This window comes from Phyllobates terribilis, unplaced genomic scaffold (genome assembly GCF_046119375.1).
Source record: "Phyllobates terribilis strain yellow unplaced genomic scaffold, ASM4611937v1 Scaffold_1__5_contigs__length_1240528914, whole genome shotgun sequence".
Lineage (NCBI taxonomy): Eukaryota > Metazoa > Chordata > Amphibia > Anura > Dendrobatidae > Phyllobates > Phyllobates terribilis.
Window position 1 is genome coordinate 13,030,862 of NW_027362761.1, and position 17,159 is coordinate 13,048,020.

At 46.6% G+C, this 17,159-nt stretch overlaps 1 protein-coding gene across 1 annotated transcript in view; it reads left to right on the top strand.

The window, feature by feature from the left end:
- BSG (basigin (Ok blood group)) overlaps positions 1-17,159 on the top strand; it is a 52,641-nt gene that overhangs the window by 26,525 nt on the left and 8,957 nt on the right. Inside the window, exons 2-4 of the mRNA XM_073655088.1 lie at positions 7,979-8,135; positions 8,710-8,804; positions 14,632-14,771. Coding sequence (XP_073511189.1) covers positions 7,979-8,135; positions 8,710-8,804; positions 14,632-14,771 — 392 coding nt within the window. The remainder of the gene's footprint in view (positions 1-7,978; positions 8,136-8,709; positions 8,805-14,631; positions 14,772-17,159) is intronic.

The following is a 17,159-nucleotide window of genomic DNA, read 5'->3' on the forward strand; positions in this document are numbered from 1 at the left end:
CAGCCCACAGTTGTTTGGCTTCCTCCGGAGCGTCTGGGTCAAGGCGAGCCTCTGGCCGAGTCAGCATCTCCTTCACCAGCCGGACGGCAGGGTCACTGTCTTGCGTTTCCTCCCAGTTGTAGTGAGGCAAGGGGTTAAATGTAGCGGCTTGCTTACTCCTTACCCGATGGGAATACTGGATAGTCCCATGACGGTGGAACGCGGGGAGTTCGACTTCTTCCAGTCCCTCTGGATCTTCTCCTACGTCCGGTAGGTTTGGCATCCTGGACAGGGCGTCTGCGTTGGTATTGGAGCGTCCTGCCCGGTATTTGATTGTGAACTCGTAGTTGGACAGACGGGCCATCCATCTCTGCTCTAGGGCACCGAGTCTTGCCGTGTCCAGGTGTGTCAACGGGTTGTTATCCGTGTACACGGTGAACCGGGAAGAAGCGAGGTAGTGCTTAAAGCGTTCGGTGACTGCCCACACCACTGCCAGGAACTCAAGCTTAAATGAGCTGTAATTCTCAGGGTTTCTTTCGGTGGGTCGCAGTTTTCGACTGGCGTAAGCGATTACTCGTTCTTTCCCCTGCTGGATCTGGGACAGCACGGCTCCTAGCCCGATGTTACTTGCGTCGGTGTAGAGGATAAAGGGCTGGCTGTAATCAGGGTACGCCAGGATTTCATCCCCCGTGAGGGCCATCTTCAGCTGGCGGAAGGACTCTTCTTCTAACTTCTCCCATCTGAAGGGCGGCTTCTGGTTCTTGGCCTTCCGGGACTGGCCTATCAGGAGGTCCTGCATAGGAGCTGCCTTTTTGGTGAAACCAGGGATGAATCTGCGGTAATAGCCTACCAACCCGAGGAACTGCCGCACTTCCTTTACACTGGAGGGACTTGGCCATTCCTTAATTGCGGTGATCTTATCAGGGTCGGGAGCCACTCCGTCAGCGCTCACAACGTGTCCCAGGTACTGCACCTTTGGTTTTAGGAGGTGACACTTGGAGGGTTTTACCTTTAGGCCGTAGTTTGCCAGAGCTTCGAACACTTCCACCAGGTGTTTCAGGTGGTCCTCATACGTCTTGGAATATACGATGACATCGTCCAGGTACAACAGGACCGTCTCGAAGTTTCTGTGGCCCAGACAGCACTCCATTAATCGTTGGAAGGTTCCTGGTGCATTGCAGAGTTCCGAACGGCATGCAGGTAAACTCGCTAAGTCCCATCGGGGTGGTGAATGCGGTCTTCTCCCGGTCCGCCTCTGCTACAGGAACCTGCCAGTACCCACTAGTGAGATCCAAGGTAGAGAAGAAGTTAGCAGATCTTAAAGCAGCCAAAGACTCCTCTATCCTTGGTAAGGGGTACGCATCCTTGTGTGTGATACGGTTGATTTTCCGGTAATCTACACACATCCTCATGGTGTTGTCTTTCTTTTTGACTAAGACTAGTGGAGCTGCCCAGGGGCTACAGCTATCCCTGATCACCCCAGCCTCCTTCATGTCTCTAAGCATCCCCTTGGCGTGTTGGTAGTGTGCAGGGGGTACGGGTCGATACCTCTCTTTTATGGGAGGATGGTCTCCCGTGGGGATGTGGTGTTCTACCCCCTTGACTCGCCCGAAGTCTAACGGGTGTTTACTAAACACTCTCTCGTACTCTTGAACCACCCAATAGACTCCCTGTTTCTGGTGTGAGGGAGTGGAGTCAGTACCCAAATGTAGTTGCTGACACCAGTCCTCCATTGTTTTCTGAGAGCCGTTACCTTCCTCTGGGGAAGATGGAGGCAAGGGATCTACGGACTGTATGGAATCTTGATTGATGGTATACAATTTGGCTAGCGTGGCATACCGGGGCAGGTACACTTCCCTCTTCCCGATATTTATTATGCGAACGGGCACCCTCCCATGGCGTACATTAACCACCCCCCGTGCTGTCAAAATGGTGGGCCTACTGTCTGAGTAAACTGGTTCTACCATTGCCTGGTAATCTCTACCTCTCAGACCAATAGCTGCCCGGCACCAAATCATCATTTCACTTTTCGGGGGCATGGCAATAGGGAAAGGGTCACACATTCGCACGCTACCAATCTCACCACCGGAGAGTTCTAGCTGTTGCCGTCGCATCAGTGCCCGGATCTTTCTGGAGCACTCGCTGCTGGCCGGAGCTGGCGTTCTTGGCAACCTGCTGTAAAAGGAAAATCACCTCTGCAAGACAATTTTCAATTACATTAGTTCCTAGAGTTATCTTTGGGTGACTCTCGTGTTTGTCAATGTCTACAATGATCAGTCCCTGTGCTGCCAGTTCTACTCTACCGATTTTAATGGTCACCTCTTTAAATCCAATCTGTGGCACGGGCTGACCATTGCTGGCGATGATACTCAAGTCGTCGTCAGGGTAGCGGGTGATATCCAAGTCATTCCAGTACTGCTTGAAGAGCACGTACGGGATGGTGGTGACCTGTGACCCGGTGTCCAGTAGGGCACTCATAGGAATGCCATCCAGTACCACGGGTAAGACTGGACGTCCTCCCACATATTTGTCGCGCCAGTTCGATGGGCCTGGTGATCTTTTTCCTGGGGGTTTGCCCTCTACCCCAGGTTGTGCCAGTTTAAAGGACAGTACCTTGCCATATGTCCGGGTTGATTGCGGCGGCAGATGGGTTGTATCGGTCGCTGGGTCTTCCTCTGGCCGGTGGGGTCCTCCTTGGTCGACGCCACGGGATGTCCTCCGGTCCGGATGCCAGCTGGATCTTCCCTGGAGTGGAAACCTGTAAAGACTGCACAGTTCGGGTTAGCGCAGCAACGCTTTTAGCTAGCTCTTGGACCTGATGGTGCAGGTCTGGAGCCGGGTCATTGTTCAAAGCCTGCGCATCAGCTCCCACAGGCCCTGCTGACAAGGGCGCCGCCTCCTGGTGGTAAGTGGTAGTGGGGCGTCTGGGGGTCACAACGCCACCTGGTGCCGGTTCTCGAAGCACCCGGATGGCTCTGTCCTTGAACTGTGCAAATCCCAGATGAGGGTCCTGTAAGGCCATTGCCCGTAACTGGGTTCGGTGGGCATTGCAATATAAACCCTCTATAAATTGTTCAGTCAACAGCCTGTCCTCGTCTCCCACGCCGTCAGGGTCGGTCTGCTTAATGGCTCTCAGGGCCTCTTGTAGGTTCAGGGCATAGTCCCTTATACTCTCATGTGCCCGCTGTTTGCACCCGTAGAATCTAAGCTTGATCTCGGCTGAGGTGCGGGTATCAAAGGTGTCCCTCAGCCGGGTTAGTATCCCTGCGACAGTCCTCCCCCCAGGTGGCCAGGACTTTACCTCCCTTTGGGCTGCCCCGGTTAATTGGGCCACCAGGATGCTCACTTTTTGCTCCTCTGAGGGGGTACACCAGGAAGAGGCTATCCAGCTTTTCTCTAAAGTCATGCAGGGTATGTGACTCCCCTGAGTACTGGGGTAACCAGGCTGCCCCCGGGATATAGGGCATGGTGAAAGGCATGACCGCAACAGCGGTGGCGCTGGCGGGGGTTGAAGCGGTGAAGCTCTCCTCCGTATCCGGCATCCTTCTCCCCCCTAGTGGACCGTGGCCTACCTTGCGATGATCCTCTTCCGTAGGCCGCGGCTCCGCAGTGGATCGTCAGGGTTGAGGACCTTCCGTCGCGCTCCTGTGACGTCTGCGTCTGCTGGGCTCCTTCCAGGACCTTACGCAACGTCCGGACGTGAGGCGGGGCTTCAGTTCTCGCGCGCTTTCGGAGTCCACGCCCCTCTTCCCGCGCGGCGTCCTCAAGATGGCGTCCAATGGCGGGAAAACTCCACGTATGGCGGGAAGAAGGCTGAAGATGGCGCCGGATGGCGGGAAAACTCCACCGATGGCGGGAAGGAAGCGGAAGATGGCGCCGGATGGCGGGAATTTTCACCACAGGTAAGTTTGAACAGTCTTTTTCAGGCACGCAGTACCCGGTGGTTGCGGGCACGAGATCCTGCCGACTACGCCAAAAGTTGACGCGCCCCTGGGCCTGTGTCGCGCTGTGTTGCGCACGCGGAAGCTTACCCGGAGCCGGATCTCTTGAGGGTTGTAGTCTCGTGGTGGTGATCCGGTCCGTGCCCAGGGAGTCAGACTAAGTGGCGCTGTATTAGCGGTAGATGTTGGACGACTACGCCACCCGTTGAGTACAGCTAAGGAGCTGCTGCTGCAGGGCAGACCGCTGAGGCCGGTGGTAGGATTGTGCAGCGTGATAGTATAACCCCCAACGGGAGGGGTATGGCCTCAGGGCAGCCGACGTGGATGATGGGGGTAGCAGGAACCACTCGGAGACGGTGCGGTGTAGTTCAGGGTCTTTACTGGTGACAACGATAGACCCTCCCGGAGTACTGGCTAGCGATTGGGGCCTGGTCAGTCCTTGAGCAGATGGGATCTCCCCTGGCCAGGCGGAGTTGTAGGCCTCCCAAACTAACGATACTCTTCTGGCTACCTTGCTAGAGGCGGGTATAAGTAGCCCACGTCCCTGAGTGTACCGTGTGGTGCTCACCCGTATGGCCGGTGACTCGGGGCCTTCTAGTAGCTTCCGCTCCACGACGGCGGTGCTGGTCCCACACGTGTGACCGTGCCTTCGGGTTTCTGGGCCAGAGGACCTGCAATCCCCTGCCGGTCGGTTTCTGCTGCTGGATAGGAGTTAGTCCCCACAGCCTCGGACTCCGGGTCCGGTGATAACTTCTCAGTCAGGGCGAGCTCTGCAGCTCCCAGCCCCTGACTCCTTGTAGCACTGCTCCCACAGAGCTCCTGATGTTCTTTTCCTATATCTGCTTCTCTTCTGTCTCTACTTCTTCTCTACTCACTAACCCTGCCTCAGCCCCAGGTTTATATAGGGGAAGTTCTTCCCCTCCCAGGACTGGGCAGGAGGTGTGGCATGCACAGGATCCCTGACCAAGAGACCTCCCACCTGCTCTCAGACATAACATTGCTGTTACTGTGGAAACCAGACCCCTGGGGTGCCACACTATCACCCGGAAAGCGCTTGTCAATCTGCATGTGGATCCGCATGTATTCTGCAGGAAAAAAACGCATGTACAATCCGCATGCGTTTTCTGCCAGGGAGATGCAGAAATGCTGCAGAAATTTTCTGCATCGTGGGCACATAGCCTAAGAGATAGCGAATCAAAAATACTATACTACATTTCTATGTGGAGGTATTTGCTAATACTACACCTACTACATATTGGGATAGGATCTTGGAGATGGGAATACCCCTTTAAGCTTTTGTAAAATCTTATTTGATATCGATTACTCATGCCTTATTCATTGTGGGATCATCCTATCCATTTATCTGTATATAAACTGCTGTCTGAGTAGTACATCCACAGGACTTGTTCACAGAACATGTTCATTAGGTCTGTATGAAATGTGTTACTGTCATAATGGAAATGAGAAAAGCTTATTAAAGGGATTCTGTCGGCAGGTTTTTGCCATGTAACCTGGGGACTGGCAGAAACAGATTTCAGTAATGTGTCATTATTAGGCTGTGTGCAGTTTCATACAACAAATGTTTCATCACCAGGAGATTATCACTGTCAGGACTATAGCTCACATGACTGCTAGACTGACAACGCCTCCACCTCTGATTAGCTACTCGCTGTCAATAGACCATGTACACAGAAAGCTGTGTGTTAGCTGGGCTCAAATTGGAAGACTCTGCTTTGCTGGTGCATTATCAACATAAAGGGTCTTGCTTTAAAGCTTTACATAAGGATTAAGCTGGAAGCCGGCAGAAAAGCAGGCTGGGAGAAGTTATATCTTGCTAGGAGCTGATACTTGTGATCGGTGATGATGGATATGTGCCTTAAATGGTGCTGATGGGTTCCCTTTAATATATCATTTACTGGGTCTGTTACATTAGTGAAAACAAAATTGCCCATTATTTGCTGGAAATGCTGTGATGGAGAACAAATTTGCATCTGTATTTCTGGGTGAATATACACGTTTAGATAAATGTTGGCATGCATGGTAGTTCATCTAAATTGTATGAAGGTGTCTTTACCCCCACCAGCCCCAATTACCGATGTCCAAGGAAGTAGTCTGGCATGTTGGATTTCAAATATATATAGATAGTGCGTGTATTATAATAAAACAATAAATAAAAAAATTTTTTCGGGTGTCTAGCAGCTACTAAAAGCCCATTTAGACAGACCAATAATCAGGAATGAGTCTTCCTTGGAATCCTCATTTCCCAATTATCCGATTATCTGCTTCGATTGTTAATGATTGAACACCGTTCTGTGCTTATGATCTGCTTGATATTATGATATTGCCATTAAACTGCCAATCGGTCATTTAACTGCTGCTTTTGACCTGTCAGAATGCAGTCTGCTTCCTCTTGTACATGCTCTGCCAGACCTGCAGTTATGCTGGATGGAGAGGGATAATTGTCTGCTGAGTGAGCGTTCACCTGCTGGCAGTCTTGTGTATAGTTACCTTGGTCTGTATATACATGTATTTTGGTGAACAGAAATGTCAGAAGCGTGGACTTATTTCCATAAAATCTCTTTTGGTCTCATTATCTAATCTGGTAATTATGACTTGTCCTATTTAGCATTATGTAGCCTAATTAGCTAATGAGAATGTGTTCACAAACTACTTGGTCTGTGAAAATGTGTCCTGAAAGAATCCTTCCTTTTTTTTCTGGTATGCATGGGCCAATATGGTGGGGGTTGTATTGCATACTGTATTGATATTTTGAGCATCTTCTACTTTTGTTTTGCACATGTAGTGTGTTCTTTTGGTTAACCTTTTTTCACTCATGCCCCACAGCCGGGTTCATTAAGTCTCCACTCTCAGAATTCAGACTGACGGGAGAATCAGTAGAGCTCCACTGTGAGGCCGTTGGCCGTCCAATGCCAGAGATACAGTGGTGGTTTGAGGCAGACGCTAGCAATGAAAGCTTCTCTCAGCTGTGGGATGGCGCACGAGAAGATCGTGTACAGATGAATGCGACATATGTCTTCCATGCAGCAAGTACACTCCATCTCTTCAACCTCAATCCAGAAGATTCTGGGACTTATGAATGTCGTGCCAGCAATGACCCAGATCGTAACCACTTGACAAAGAGTCCTCGTATCAAGTGGATTCGTTCACAGGCCAATGTTATTGTCTTAGACCGTGAGTGAGAAACCAGACTGAAGAATCCTTGTGATGTGCTGAGGACCCACTCCCTCGTAGCCTGATACCTTCACTTAGTTTTGTAGTCCTGATTTAGCTAACTCCTTGAATGTTTTGTTTCCCTCATGTTGGCTTTGATCCTCGGCTTCAAGGCACCACTTGCACAATGTGATGTCCTTCCCATCCTATTCCTCTCATAACAGGATTGGTACTGCTCAGTTGGAATCCCCTTGCAGGACCTCACTCCTTCCCCTTGCACCTTATTTGTTTGATCTTCCCAGATAACATGTTATTTGTACCATTGAGATACAATTACAGCCAGACTGGCAGATAAGCTGGCTTAAGACATTGATCCGGAACATAATTTAGTCTACCTTTAAAAGCCTTGTGTGACTAAACTGCTTACTGCCGGTTTCCCAATCTCTGGATACAACCTACATCTTTCGGTGTATCCCTTGTTTTGTGGATGATCCTAGCTGCTATCCCGCATTGAAACCACATCGGGTCATAGTGCTATATCAGACCTTCAGTGCTGCCAACCTTTCTCCCTTCTGCAGTAGCTAGAAGAATGCTCAATGTCTCTTATCCTTTTCCTGATTTTGTTTTGGCCCTATAAAACAACTTTATCCTGCTTCCTTCTATTCTCTCCAGCTCCTGACATACTGGGGATCTCTGCAGGGGGCTGTTATTTAATTGTTCTGGTTTACATGCTTATGTCCAGCAGAATGTTTCCTAATATATCCTACTTGCTAATTGTTGGTATTGGTGAACAAACTAGGAAAAAAACTGCCCAAGTAGTGTAATTGTGTAGATGAGTCTCATGTGAAGCTGTCACACATCTTAATTTTTTCCATTCCCCCTCACAGATCCAGAGATCATTACAGAGTCCCCAGATGCACTTGGTGGAGAGTTACTAATGTGCAACTTGACAGATTCTACTCTTCAAATTTCTGGTCACCAGTGGTTCAAGGGGCATAAGCTTGTCCATGAAGACAAAGATGGCTCTCAGATTACAACATATAAGTAAGTATCAGAGTATAAATGCTGCATTCACTTTTTTTCTTATAACCAAATTCAACGTTGAGGTATGAATGAGGCATACATGTAGTCTGCCACCCCTGAAAACTTAGATTTATCAGATGGTCATATAGGGGACTTGATTTTCTTAGCTTTGATCCAAAAAATGAGCTTTAACCCATGTGCAAATGTGGATCCTCATGTGCACCCTTGGTGTGGCCAAAACTCAATGCGCATGCACCTGTTCTACTTCAGTTATGTTTATCTAGTATACCTGAAGAGGGGAGGGGGGGTGGTCTTAATGTTATGCTGGTGTACCTAATTGTAAATCAAATTAGGAAGACACTGGTATTTGTGCAGTCAGTGACTCCCTGCATTAGCGTCCATGTCAGGTTAAGGTGGTGGCACTTTACCCTCTCTGGAGCAGACGTGCCTCTCTTGAGGGATTAACTGCATTAGAATTCTTTTCTGTGCTCACGCAGGGCAGACAGGAATTCAGGTCAGAGTAAAACAATCTGCTTGTTTTCTGCCCCATGCACTCTGCTTTATTAAATGATGGCATATATTTTATTCTTTTCAGCATTACCAAGGTGAACGCAGAGAGTTCTGGACAATATACTTGCAAGTTCTTGACTGTTTCTGAGCTTACTGTTACTGGGGAGGTCAATGTGACAGGTATGTAACTTTTTTTTTGGTGTAAGTACGTTTTATAAAATTCCTACAAAATATGGTAATTCCTTTTTAAATGACTTTTAGTCGTCTTATATCAGACGTCTTATTTAAAAAAAAAAAAAAAAATCCCAAAATGCCACTTCTAATGACTTCATCAGTCTCCCAGAATTATTCACCCCTTCGTGACCATAATCTTTCATAGTTGCAGGGATGGCTCATGTTCAACCCTTTCGCAACCTTGGGAATTTTCGTTTTTGCATTTTCGTTTTTTGTTCCCAGAGCCATAGCGTTTTTATTTTTTGGTCAATATGGCCATATGAGGGCTTATTTTTTTGTGGGACGAGTTGTACTTTTCAACGCCTTTACTAGTTTTACCATATCATGTACGGGAAAAGAATTCAAAGTGCGGTGAAATTGCAAAAAAAAGTGCAATACCAGTTTTTTTATTTATTTTTTTACCACGTTCACTGAATGCTAACTGACCTGCCATTCTTATTCTCCAGGTCATTACGAGTTCGTAGACACCAAACATGTATAGATTCTTTTTTAAGTGGTGAAAAAAAAATCCGAAATTTGGTTAAAAAAAAAGAAAAATGGCACCATTTTCTAAGACCTGTAGCGTCTCCATTTTTCGGGATCTGGGGCTGGGTGAGGGCTTATTTTTTGCGTGCCGGGCTGACTTTTTTATTAACATTTTGGGGTAGATCCAATGTTTTGATCACCCGTTATTTCATTTTATTGCAATTTTGCAGCGACCAAAAAAATTTAATTCTGGCGTTTAGAATTTTTTTTTTCTCGTTATGCTGTTTACCGATCGGATTAATTATTTTTTTATGTATTGATCGGGCGATTCTGAATGCGGCGATACCAAATATGTCTATGTAGGTTTTTTTTATTTTATTTTGAATGGGGCAAAAGGGGGGTGATTTAAACTTTTATATTTAATTTTTTTTATATTTTTAAAAACTTTTTTTTTTTTTCACACTTTGCATGCTTCTATAGTCTCCATGGGAGACCAGAAGCACCAACTGTCCGATCGCCTCTGCTACATACAGGGGATCAGCAGATCCCCTGTATGCAGCAGAAATGGTCCTGTGCTATGAGCGCCGACCACTAGGTGGCACTCATAGCGACCAGTTCATGACAACCGCAGGCGTCTGCTGCCCACCCATCGGTGACCCGCGATGACGTGACGGGGTCGCCGATGGGCGGGGCTTAGGGCGTGCTTCCCGGACGCGCGCGTTGAATGCCGCTGTCGGAGATTGACAGCTGCATTTAACATGTTAACAGCTGCGGGTTCCACCCGCAGCTGTTGCAGGTACATGTCAGCTGTAAGAATCAGCTGACATGTGCTCGGTTCAGTGCGGGCTCACAGTCAGAGCCCTCACTGAACCGGGGGATTACAGCCTGTGCGTGCTAATACGCCATTTGGTGGGACATTGCTTAAGCCCTTGGATTACCATAAGAACTGGGGTGAGTATATTGGTTCATTTAAATGATTAAAGAATGGGTCTGTTTGACTTCAAAAAAAAGTGTTTACATGTATCAAACTTTGTTTGGTGATGAAAAGGTCTGACACATTGACATCACCAAACAAAAGAGCTGGGTGTCAGCTAGTCCCATTTACCCAATCTTCATTAGCATTTCTATTGATGTAGTTTTATCTGACTGCTGTGACCTGCTAATTTTAGCCTAGGAAGGTGCCATTAGGCAAACCTTTTCCCTGGCCATAATTAACATCTCGTAACTGGTTCCTTAGCCACTACATCCTCCAATCATCACTCAGCAGCGCTTTCGACACAACGTATTTATGTTGCATCCAAAATGCGGTGTTCGCATACCGCACTTTTGTTGTCGGAACATGTGAATCTACCACATATGATACTTCAATCGGTCAAAATCTGCAGCGGAGACTAGCATGTCCGCTACAGAAATTGGTACGCTGCGGGTGAGTTTGGGTACGTGGCCACTATCAGGAGCTGCTGCGTGTTTACAGCTTCAATCCCACAGCATCCAGATGTTACAGCATAGTGGATGGAGTCTCTAGAAATCCCATGTCCACTGTGCGTGCATCAGAGGCTGCGAATCACCTGTGGACACTGACGTGTAGCGTGTCTTTCAGGACCGCAGAATGTCAAGTTTTCTTGTGTAGTTGCAAGTCTCCAACAGAAATTTGACCACCAGAATGTATTGAATGCAGTAAATGCGCATGGTTCAGTGAACACAGGTATTCTATTGAACACAGGTAAATCCACAACGTTTTGGACGCCGCAAAAATTTGCATCCAAAGCGTTGCTACGTCTGAATTATGGGCACAGAGCCTAAAATTTAAAAAAAAAAAAAACATGGGCTCCCGCGTCCTTTTTATAACCAGCAGAGGGAAAGCTGACCACTGTGGGCTGATATTAGTACCCGGGGAAGGGGCCATTAGCCAACAATGTTCCCTGGCTATTAATATCAGCCCACATCTGTTTGTTTAGCCTTTACTGGATTACACAGCTCCATGAAGCCCTCTATCTCCTTGAAGAAAAAGAAAAAGAAAAAAAAAAACACAACAATATTCCTCACCTGTCTGCCGTCAGCAATGTCGTCCACAATCGGCGGCAAGTGTCCCACGACAATCTGTCACTTCTACAGCAGTGACATCAGCCATCACTGTCACTGCTGTAGAATACAGGGGTGTAAAATCATACATGCTGTACCAGAAGAAAAGGAACCTGAAGGAGGTTTTCCTTCATTGGACTTTTCAATGGAAACCAAAGCATACCTCAGTCAACCAACACTTGGTTTTAGGCTGGGGTCACATGGCCGTCTATTCTCTCATTAAAGAGAATCTGGGATGATTATGCAAACACTCTCTGATCAAACAGTTAGTGTTAGTGCTTTGATTTGTCACTGTGCCCGTACATCGAACTGACATCTGAGTGCAGTCCAATATTTCATACACACCCATAGACTTGTATGGGTGTGAGTGAGTCTAGTCTCACAGCCACTCTACATGCTGTGATTATTTTCTTGTGCCGAATCAGCATGCGCAAATAAAGTTGCATATCTGAGCTGGTACAAGTGCTATGCGATAAAACATTGGATAGCCGTGTGAGCGAGCCCTTAGAAGTAGTCTTGGAACATTCTGAAGTTAGTCATTCTCCTGACGCTGAACCCCATCAGATGTATTTAATGCGATTGAAGGTGGCTGTTGCAGAATGCAAATACACAACTTGGTGAACTTGATGCCATTGCTTATGAGGAATGTGCAATGATTCCTAAGGAAAGCTGTTATCTGGGTGTTATGACCTCTGCTAGACTCTAGACATGGGGTGTTCGAAAGATGCTTGCCTTGAAATGGTTGAATTGACACTGCTGTAGTCATTTAGAAGTGGCCTTTTGTGCTGGATTTGAAGAGACAAAAAAAATTTGAGGCATTTCAATTTTTGGGTTTTATTTGAGGTAATATTGTGATGGCTTATGATTATAGCAGAACTTTCAGTAAGTCATAACAATGGAGCACTGCTTAAACTGCAGTGTGTTGCATATTACTTGTGAAACACCACACCAATATGGGTGTAGAGGATCAGATGAAGAGAACCAATTCCAAACCAACATGTAAAAACAGGTGCAAGTGGAGTATGAAGGCTTAAAGTATTTATAAAAAAAAAAAAAAAACACTTTTTTTTTTTAACAAATTACATGTGAATGGTGTATAACAAATGTGTTAAGACAAGCAAACAATCACGAGTGAGTCAACACCACCAATGTGGAATGTATCCGGAGGCAAGAGGCACAAACTGACCCAAATAAAACATGTAACAAGCCACAGTGGACATCAGACAAGCCCTTCACTATCTGTTTCCTCTGACAACCTGAGTTCTGTCTTCACCCTGGTAAGATGTACCATCCCTGACCCTATATCTCTGTCCACTGGTACTTGTTACACGTTTTATTTGGGTCGGTTTTGTTTCTCTTGCCTCCGGATACATTCCACATTGGTGTTGACTCACTCATGGTTGTCGTTTGTTTGCTTGTCTTTACACATTTGTTATACACTGCTCAAAAAAATGTAACACTCAAATAACACATCCTAGATGTGAATGAATGAAATATTCTCATTGAATACTTTGTTCTGTACAAAGCTGAATGTGCTGACAAAAAAATCACACAAAAATCATCAATGGAAATCAAATTTATTAACCAATGGAGGCCTGGATTTGGAGTCACCCCCAAATTTAAAGTTTGAAAAACACACTACAGGGTGATCCAACTTTGATGTAATGTCCTTAAAACAAGTCAAAATGAGGCCCAGTATTGTGTGTGGCCTCCACGTGCCTGTATGACTTTCCTACAACGCCTGGGCATGCTCCTGATGAGGTTGCGGATGGTCTCCTGTGGAATCTCCTTCCAGACCTGGACTAAAGCATCCGCCAACTCCTGGATAGTCTGTGGTGCAACGTGACGTTGGTGGATGGAGCGAGACATGATGTCCCAGATTGTGCTCAATCGAATTCAGGTCTGGGGAACGGGCGGGCCAGTCCATAGCTTCAATGCCTTCATCTTGCAGGAACTGCTGACACACTCCAGCCACATGAGGTCTGGCATTGTCCTGCATTAGGAGGAACCCAGGGCCAACCACACCAGCATATGATCTCACAAGGGGTCTGAGGATTTCACCTCGGTACCTAATGGCAGTCAGGCTACCTCTGGCGAGCACATGGAGGGCTGTGCGGCCCTTCAAAGAAATGCCATCCCACACTATTACTGACCCACTGCCAAACCGGTCATGCTGAAGGATGTTGCAGGCAGCAAATCGTTCTCCACGGCATCTCCAGACTCTGTCACGTCTGTCACATGTGCTCAGTGTGAACCTGCTTTCATCAGTGAAGAGCACAGGGCACCAGTGGCGATTTTGCCAATCCTGGTGTTCTGTGGCAAATGCCAAGCGTCCTGCACGGTGTTGTGCAGTGAGCACAACCCCAATCTATGGTCGTTGGGCCCTCATACCACCCTCATGGAGTCTGTTTCTAACCGTTTGTGCAGACACATGCACATTTGTGGCCTGCTGGAGGTCATTTAGCAGGGCTCTGGCAGTGCTCCTCTTGTTCCTCCTTGCACAAAGGCAGAGGTAGCGGTCCTGCTGCTGGGTTGTTGCCCTCCTACGGCCCCCTCCGTGTCTTCTGGTGTACTGGCCTGTCTCCTGGTTGCGCCTCCAGCCTCTGGACACTGTGCTGACAGACACAGCAAACCTTCTTGCCACAGCTCGCATTATTGTGCCATCCTAGATGAGCTGCACTACCTGAGCAACTTCTGTGGGCTGTAGAGTCCGTCTCATGCTACCACAAGTGTGGAAGAACTACCAACATTCAAAAGTGACCAAAACATCAGCCAGAAAGCATTGGTACTGAGATGTGGTCTGTGGTCCCCACCTGCAGAACCACTCCTTTATTGAGGGTGTCTTGATAATTGCCAATAATTTCCATCTATTGTCTATTCCATTTGCACAACAGCATGTGAAATTGATTGTCAATCAGTGTTGCTTCCTAAGTGGACAGTTTGATTTCACAGAAGTTTGATTTACTTGGAGTTATATTCTGTTTAAGTGTCCCCCTTATTTTTTTGAGCAGTATACTATTTACCTGTAACTTATTGTTCATGATAAAGCATCTTTTTAAACCTTTTTATACTCCGCTTGCTCCTGTTTTTACAAGTTTGTTCCAAGAAGTGTGTTGATCTTAATATCCTCCCACACTCGCTAGATAAGCTGCGTAATACTTTAAGGTCTGTATCTAATTTTGTATGTGTAACTTTTTTTTTTTTTTTTCTCTCCTCCCATTTTTAGTTCCACCTCATGTTGCAGCTTATAAGAAAACTGAACACAGCAATGAAGGAGACACAGGCGTTATGACTTGTAAGAGCAACTCGTACCCTCTTGTGCAGCACTGGATGTGGTACAAGGCATCTGAAGATGGCGGGGTCCAGGTCTGGGAATAGTTTTTTACTCTAAAATGCTAAATGTGGATTTTATTACATGAATGTTAAAGCCATTTACTTCTAAACCCACCCACTATTCAATTTTAAATGGGTTGCTCAGTGTGGATTACCTTGGGCAGAGAACATGTCCACAATCTGCTAGGGCCACTTGTGATGGATGTGGGCAGGTGGAGAATTACATGGCACTTGTTGAAATAAATTATGGTCTGTACAATGCATTGGAAAGGAGCTTTGTAAGAGACGGCTCAAAGTGGGCACCTCCCTAGTGGGGCTTATGGAATTAGACACCCCCCCCCCGCCTTAAGATGGCAATATATTGTCTATCCTGATGGTGATGAATGAATTCCCTCAACTGGCCTTAAGGCAGTGTTTTTATTAAAATGTCAAGCACTGAGGACTGTACTAACAGATGGTCTTCAGAATCTGCAGCCATTCTCTTTAGTTTGCAGCATATTACTGGTTTGCTGATTTGATGTTTTCTACTAAACTTTAAGGCTGCATGCCCACTATGCGTTTTTCGAGCGTTTTTACCGCGGAATTTCCACAGCGAAAACGCTTGGTAATATGTGCCCCATGGTCCCTAATGATCCGCATGTGCTGTGCACATGTTGCGAAAATTTCCGCTGCGGATTTTCATTGCAGAAAAATACGCAGCATGTCCATTAATGTTGCAGGCACACAGCGTAATCGCCGCCATGGACTTGCATTGTACCGCATATTATCCGTGTGAGCACATGTGCCCATGTGGATATCATACGGTTCAATGTGCAGATGGTACCCAGGTTTGGAGAAGAGGAGACTCTCCTCCGGACCCAGGTACCATAGAACCTGTTAAAAAAAAGAATAAAAAAAAAAAAAAAATTATACTTGCCTTCCGATGGCCCCCGGTCTTCTCAGTGATGCATCCAGTCTGTTGTATCGGTCGTGGTGGTGTGAAAGGACCTGCCATGATGTCATTTAGTCATGTGACAGGTCACATGACTAAATGATGTCACCGCAGGTCCTTAAATACCACCGCGACTGATACAACAGACCGGGGGCCATCAGAAGGCAAGTGTAATCTTTTATTTTTTTACCATTCTTCATTATTATTTTTTTTTTTTTTTTACTATAAGGCTGTGAGCCCACGATGCGTTTTTGCAGCTGCGGAAACGCATGGTAGAAGGTCTGCCATTTTCCTCAATGATAATCTGCATGTGCTGTGCACATGCTGCGGAAATTTCCACTGCAGATTATCATTGCGGAAAAAAACGCAGCACTTATTTTGCGGAAATGCTGCGTTTTCGCCGCCATTGACTTGCATTAGAATGCGCCAATTCCGCAAGACTCCATCTGTAATTGTGTAATTGGCGCTTTCTAATGTGCGGATGGTACCCGGGTGTAGAAGAGTCTCACCCACACCCAGGTACCATTAAAAAAATCTGTTAAAAAAAAAAAAATGTATATTTACCTTCCGGCGGCCCGTGCTGTGCTCCTAACTTGCTTCCTGGCACTTTGCAGTGGATTGAAGGACCTGCCCTGACGTCTGAGTCATGTGACGGGTCACGCGACGCTGACGTCTGCAGGTCTTTCAATCCACTGCTGCCGGCACCGAGCGAAGCAAGCCAGCGCTGGCAATCAGAGGGTAAGTATAGATTTATTTTTAACCACTCTCTCGTGTCACACTATATAAATCCATGCCAGTTGCATGGATTTATATAGTGTGACCTAGTTGTCACAAGCACTTTCCAAGTGATGCTAATAGCTTGTAAAGCGCTTGTCAATCCGCATGCGAAAATGTCAGTGATAACGCTCCATTTCCGCATGTCCCTGGCAGGAAAACGCATGTACAATCCGCATGCGTTTTTCCTGCCAGGGAGAAGCGGAAAAAATATGCTGCATTTCTGCATCGTGGGCACATAGCCTAACGCTCTGCACCGATGATGGCTGTGCTCAGTTTGACCCAGGTTGCTGTGGGTTTTTGTTTTGTTTTTTTTAGGGTATGTTTTTGGTGGCTAGGAAGCTACTGTTAATCTCATGTGTCTGTTTATTATTCTCCAGTTACATTCCTATGGACCACTAACAAAAATAAATAAATTTCTAACTTTGGGTCATAGACCTAGTATTAATCATGCTGTTATTGGAAATGTCCCCACCTAGAAACCCCACGGACAGGATGGAGCAGAGGAAAGTGGGTCCACCCTTCTGTTCTTTTTTTGCTGGACAAGTTGCTGGCAGCCATCCTACACATCAGAACTTTCTTTAGATGCCAGTTAACACAATTACTTTTACTGGCAACAAAGTCTCAAAGTAGAAAATGTACAACATGATGTAACAATATTTTTTGTTCTTAAACTTGGCTCCACATGGTCATGGGCTGAGTTTATAGTGATTTAG